Below are 6,639 nucleotides of genomic sequence, written 5' to 3' on the forward strand. Positions count from 1 at the left end.
CACTAGCAAATTGAACTGTGGCCATTCAGACTTTCAGAAGAGCATCTACTTTATGAAGGCCAAAGGCCTTTTCTTACATAGGGCATCAGCTGCACTCCTGAGGATGATTTCTACACAAGAGATTCAAAAAAAATAAGCTCTGTGCATGGCCTGAACATGCTCATGACAGCATTTTCTGTAGTAATGACATTCCAATAATAAAAGAAATGAATAAAATGTGGGATTTTAAATAAAAATTGGATGTAGCCATTAAAATATCCTTATGAAAGAATATGAATGAGCCAGAAAATGTTCACAAGTAAAAAAAGAATGCACAAATTCTTTTCGGAAAGCAAAATTAGACTCATCTTTTGCTTGGAGTAGTTTTCTCTTGTTCAGTAGCTAAACTATGACTGTAGAGTAGTCAGAATATGTAGGCATGTTGGCAAAGCCTGAAGAAACATGCAAACATGATGATATTATTCTTAGAAGCGGTGGGATTATGGAGGAAAGGTAGTTTCTTTTTCAAAATTGTCCTAATGAAATAAGCATTATAGCAGAGAAATTAGCAGGAAGCTCTCTTGAGCCAGACCATTTGGGTCCTGGTTCTGCCACTTATCGTATGGATGAGCACTGGCAAGGTTAAGACCCTTTGGTGCCTCAGTTTATTCATCTGTAAAATGGGGTGATAGTCCCTCTCTTGGTTAGTTGTCGTGAGGTTTAATCAACGTGCGGAAATTCTTAGAACAGATAATCTCATTAGTACAGATGCGTAGATGAAATGCACTGCACCCAAGTAAACAGCATTGTGTTTAGTTGCTTTTCTCTGTTATTGCTATAGAAATAACCATGATCTCATTGACTGGCAGGCAAAGTGACTGGGCAGACTTAGATTGGGTGTGGTCACTTTCATGGTCCCTTTGGTTAACTTTCCAAGTGTGTCCACATTGTAACTTGGGAGGGCAACAAAGATAAAAGAATCTGAGTCTTAGCATAAACAAACCTGAGCAGCCGGAAGTGGTTCCTTGATTCAGTTACCATTTATTGAGTGCCTACTGTGTCAGGCACTAGGCCAGAGCCTCTGCTCTCATGGAGCTCAGTCTACTGGGGATTCAGACATGTGACCAGACGTTCGTGATGGTTCTCAATGCCGCTGCAGCAGTCACCACACCAAGTGTGATAGGAGAGTTTGGGAAAGCTTTCATTGGAGCTGGGGCTCACGTGATAAGTAGGACAACTTTAGGCGACAGGAAAGGAGGAAGGGTATTCTGGGCAGTTGGAAGTAAAACAAGTACAAAAGCACAGAGGTGTGAAAGGCCATGGCGAGTAAAGCTGCAGAAGTGGGGCAAAGCCAGGCTGAGAAGCTCTGCTGTCCGTGCTGAAGCATTTGAACTCTCTTCTGTAGGCCATGTTGTGGGTGGCATTTAGGCACAGGTGCTTTGAAGCAGGGGAGTGACATCAGATTTAATGCTGGAGTCTGGGGCTTAAGGGAGAACTATCACTGGTGGATTATATGGATGATAAACCAGAATGCAGGGACTGGAAGCAGGGGAGGCTGATAAGGAGTCTTTTGCAATAATCCAGGCAAATGATGACAAGGATTTGCACTTAAGGCAGTAGAACTGGCAACAGAGAGGAGAGGATGGAGTTGAGAAATCTTTCTGAAGTAGAACAAAAAGGATGTGGTGCCTGAAGAGACAGGTGCAGTTGGAGGTGCAGAGCTAGGGGGAAACAGCGGAGTCAAGGACTTGGGTAGGGGAATTCCCTGGCGGTCCAGTGGTTAGGACTCCGTGCTCTCACTGCCAAGGTACCCCGTTCAATCCCTGGTTGGGGAATTAAGATCCCACAAGCCTCACAGCCAAAAATAAAAAAAATAAAATAAAAATAAAAAGAGAACACATGTACACATGAAAAGATAAGAATAATAAGTAAAAAGAAAAAAAGGACTTAGGTAGCAAGCCTGGAAACGGGATGTGTGATGCTCTGAGGCTCTTCTATGCTGTTTGAGTTCTCATCAAACTCCACATTTTTTTTTTACGCTAATAGCACATTGTTGGGAAGACCAACAAATAATTTTTAAATAATTTTTATAAAACACAAGGGAAATAATTTATTAATCACTGATGTTGAGACATCACTTAATATTATGCTTGTCCATACCAAGGATATAAGGATTTCAGTAACATACCTTTGCCTACTACCTCCCTAAATCCTTCTGTAAATTGTGAGATTTGAGGGACAGGAGAGAGGAGAAATTGTTGCTTTTGAATCTCAAAATGATGTTAGACAAGAGAAGCCAGACACAAAAGAATACATAATATGCAATTACATTTAGATGAAAATTTACAATAGGCAAAACTAGTTTATAGGGGCAGAAAGCAGATATCAGTGATTATCTGGGGCTGGGTGGGAGAGGGAGTGGCCGACTGCACGGGGGCCTGAAAGAACTTTGAGGGGTGATGGAAATGTTCTCTATCTTGATTGTGTTGCTGGTTATGCCAGTGTATACATTTATCAATATGGGCTTATCAGATTTTCAGCAGGAGGGGTACTTGGGCAGGTGCGCCACAAGAGGGCAACAGCAGCAGAGGATGCTGGCAACCCTCGGGCCATCGACCAAGTACCAGCTCTTAGTGGGAACTTCCAAGCTGAGGCTAAGGGATGGGAATCCCCAAGGAATTGTTTGGTGATGACCAGCAAAACTGAGTGGAGAGAGGGGCGCCTAGAACCTTTTCAGGTAAAAATACCCCCTTCATTTTTGTTTTCTCCAAGAGCCATAATCATTCAGTAGGGAGGGGGTTTGAGGGGACTGTGTGTGGACAAAGAAGCCAAGTAACTTTAACTGGAATAAGGCCCCATCTTCTCAGCAGCAATTCCAAAATACAACTGGGAAAAAGCAACTGTAGGAAGAATTCTGTTATAGCTCAGTGAGGGCGTGGGAATAATTTAGCATCACCATATAACATTTAACTGTTCAACAAGGTTACTAAAAACAAAACAAAACAAAAAGCTGAAAAAAGACATGTAGAACCAGTTTAGACCCATCAGGAGGAACAGGTATGGAGCCCCTTCTTGAAAATATACCTTCCTCATTTTTCTTTCATATATTTAGATTAGGTATCAAAACATAAAACTTATTTTTCTTTTATATATTAAATTCATATCAGGTACATCAGCTCTTGATCAAAGCTGGGGGCATCCTGTTGGACTGTAGTTCTGAAAAGGTGTTTCTATAGCGTTATCCAAAGTAACACGGTCCAAACATTCATTAAATACACCTTTTTAGAACACCCACTTCATGCCAGGTTCTGTGCTGGTGTTGAGGACAGAACCACGGACAAGGCAGATGTCAGCCCTGCCCTGTCTTGCAGTTTTCTAGAGCCTCTAGGGTTCACACAGCCCTGCATATGCTTTCTTCTTTTTCCTCCAAGTAGTCTGATTTTTCAGACTGAAATAACATACTTAGCAGTAGACACTTGTCAAGTTTGTGGCTGTCCAGCATCTTTGGAATACTCATCCTACATTTTCTCCAAGACACAATTCCTACCTCCTGAAGGCAGAAGCCTGAAGTAGATTTCCCAGCCTTTCTCAAAGCTATGGCACAGGCAATGACCTAGGTGTTGCCAGTTGGTGCCCACATGATTCTTTGATCGAGAAGAGAGTGACTGAAGGATGAAAGTTTCATAAAGAATCCATTTTCAAGAGGGGATGAGGGTGGAAGAATCTAGCTTTTGATGAAATAAAATTTTTAAGGCAGGACAAGGAAATTTTTAAGCATAAAATTCTCTGCCCTTTTGAGCCACTACCCCCTCCCCTTTAGTGTGCATTGTGTATCTGCCTTATACATTAACTAGATACCCTTAGAAGACACAGGAATGCCTACTCGCTCCCCTCCACCCCCCCCAAAAAAAGCAATTTCCTCCTGGTGCCAGCAAGGTAATTCCTTGGAGATAACATTCCTTTCTCAATCCTGTAAGGGGTCACAATAGCCCACTACATGCCTTGTTGGAGTATGTAAACTGTCAGTATGTTACATTGATGTATAACCCTTTGTCTCAAAAACTTACATAACTGTATCTCGACCTCTAACAGGTGGAACAATCCTCAGAGCTTTCTGAAAGACTGTCTCCCCGGTTATAACCCTCAGGTTGCCTCCAATTATATTTTCCATTTCCTTTTTAAAAAATTAATTAATTAATCTATTTATTAATTTATTTATTTAGGCTGCTCCAGGTCTTAGTTGTGGCATGCAGGCTCTCAGTGGCAGCATGCATGCGGGATCTAGTTCCCTGACCAGCGGTCGAACCTGGGCCCTCTGCATTGGGAGCGGGGAGTCTTACCCACTGGACCACCAGGGAAGTCCCTATGTCTTTCTTAGATTGACTACTGATTAAATTTTGGTGACACTTTCCATGGCAGCATTGATGAAGTTTTTGGCACTCAGTGTCCAGCAGTGTGAACTGTCTCTGCACAGCTGGCCCACAGAATGGTTTGTTTCTGGCGGTACCAGAGATCCTGCGAGCTACCTAAGATTCACAATTGCGTATCTTTTTAAAGCTAGTTAAAGGGAGTTCTGCTCTTTGCAAAGAACTGTGACTAATACACATACTGAGCTCCTGTTACGTGCCAGACTCTAGGCTGGCACAATCCTCTGTTGCTTTACCTAAACTTCATAAAGATCATTTAAGGTACAAATTATTATACAGTTTACACCTGAAAAAACCTGAGATTCAAAAGGACACAATTCATTCTACAAATATTTATTAAAGGCCTACTGTGTGCCAGCCACTGGGAATAGAGTATTGAACAAAATAGTGCCCCACAACTATAAAAAGAATGGCATATTGTATTTTAAATGTCCCCTTACCAAAATAAGAGGCACAGTACAGCAGCTGTCTGGAGAGAAAGACCTCCATCCAGGCAGGCCTCGTTTTAAATATAGAAACCCCCTAAAAATAGCCACCCACGTTACAGACTCAACAGGTGATTGGCGGGAACAGAGGGGAGGAGAACCGAGGCCTCAGTGAAGGAGAAGGAAAGGACGGTGCCGTTTGTCCCCAGCTTCTCTCACCGACATGGCTTTGCCTCTGGGGTCCTTGGGTCGCGGCTTGGCCAGTGCAGCCAAGGGAGACCACGGAGGGACAGGAGGTGAGTTGCAGCCAGGACCTGACCCTGCGGCTTCCTGACCTTGTCCATCTGTCCCCCACTCCTGCCTCTAGGACGTTCCAGGGTCCTGGCGACGCCGCCCCCTCCCGCCCAGTCCGTCTCTCTCTCAGCCCTGCCTTTCCCCGCTGCAGCCCGCACCTGGCGCCTCCTGACCTTCGCGCTGGCGCTCCCGAGCGTGGCCCTCTGCACCCTCAACTCCTGGCTCCACTCGGGCCACCGTGAGCGCCCAGAGTTCATCCCCTACCATCACCTCCGGATCCGCACCAAGGTACACTGGCCCGCGCGGGCGCGAGCGAGGGGGTGCGGGGGACCCCCAGGCTGACGCCTCACTCCCCCCTCCCTCTCTCCACAGCCCTACTCCTGGGGAGACGGCAACCACACTCTTTTCCACAATCCCCGGGTCAACCCTCTGCCCACGGGCTACGAAAAGCCTTGAGTTCTTGGCCGATGCCCCCAGACACAATAAAAGTGTGGAAGCTGCGTGTGGCCGCGGGCTCCGTGGGGACCACGGGGCGGGGCGTCCATGGCTAGAGCTGGGCTCGCGCGCAAAGTGCAGTGGGCGCTCCACGTGCTCTTCCGGAGACCTTGACTTGGTAGGGACTCGAGGGAACAGTCTCGATGGACAGGTAGGAGAGGGCCCCTCCCCTCTCACCTATTAATAATTAGGGCTGTAGGCTGTAAAGGGCTTTAACATACACTGACTTCTCACAGTAACTCTGGGAACAAGATCTAAGTTTGGTTCCACCTTCTCCAGAGGAGGAATTTGAGATTCTCAGAGATTAAGTGACTTAAATTCAGGCAGCTCGTCGGAGGCCCGGTGGAGACTCAGGGCTGCAGATCCTGGGGTACCACTCTTTTCCTGACACACATTCAGGGCCTCTGTGATTTCCCGCTGTCTAGAGACAATTGTGATTTCAAACACAGGATCTACAGCCCTCTGTGTAGATCTTCATGACCTAATTCTGGATTTGGAATATTTTGGTCATTCTCTATGACCACCTTTAATGGGTCTTCTGTATTAGTTGGGGGAAATTAGATGCTCCCTTTCTGGAAGCCTGGTTCTCCTAGTTTTGGGGGACCCCATTCACAGGGGATGTTGGTTCAGACAAGCTCTGGACATTTCATTCACCTCCTAGGACAGTCAGCTCACTTGCCATTGCCAAGGAGCCTGATGCCTAAGCTGAAACCCATGACCAACACACACACACACACACACACAGGGAGAGAGAGAGAGAGAGAGAGAGAGAGCTTATTTTGCCCTCCTCTCCTAAAACTACTCACAGCACCATTAAGAAAAGATGCTCACAGGCCCCAGTCACCTGAGAAAGAGAGAGCATTTTCTGTACCCACAAGCCACCCCTCCCCCCTTACTAGAACAGCATTCAGGTCCCTAGATTAGAGCTCTTTCATACAAGGAAATTGTGTTATAAACATCCTCATTTAATGTGACAGTTATTATACATATGAGAATTCATGCTGGCATCATGCCCGCTT

At 45.5% G+C, this 6,639-nt stretch overlaps 1 protein-coding gene across 1 annotated transcript; it reads left to right on the top strand.

Annotated features, from left to right (window-relative positions):
* The first annotated feature begins 5,054 nt into the window (after positions 1-5,054).
* LOC132476683 (cytochrome c oxidase subunit 6A2, mitochondrial) lies at positions 5,055-5,581 on the top strand. Its single transcript, XM_060078802.1, has 3 exons — positions 5,055-5,127; positions 5,277-5,413; positions 5,498-5,581. The coding sequence occupies exons 1-3, from the start codon at positions 5,055-5,057 to the stop codon at positions 5,579-5,581; spliced, it is 294 nt and encodes a 97-aa protein (XP_059934785.1).
* Positions 5,582-6,639: the final 1,058 nt, after the last annotated feature.

This window comes from Mesoplodon densirostris, chromosome 16, assembly GCF_025265405.1.
Source record: "Mesoplodon densirostris isolate mMesDen1 chromosome 16, mMesDen1 primary haplotype, whole genome shotgun sequence".
Lineage (NCBI taxonomy): Eukaryota > Metazoa > Chordata > Mammalia > Artiodactyla > Ziphiidae > Mesoplodon > Mesoplodon densirostris.

Bases quoted from the DNA above. Each gene is read 5' to 3' on its own strand.
- LOC132476683 (XM_060078802.1), top strand. From the start codon at position 5,055: ATGGCTTTGCCTCTGGGGTCCTTGGGTCGCGGCTTGGCCAGTGCAGCC. The intron at 5,128-5,276 runs GTGAGTTGCAGC...TCCCCGCTGCAG, and splicing joins AGACCACGGAGGGACAGGAG to CCCGCACCTGGCGCCTCCTG. The intron at 5,414-5,497 runs GTACACTGGCCC...CTCTCTCCACAG, and splicing joins ACCTCCGGATCCGCACCAAG to CCCTACTCCTGGGGAGACGG.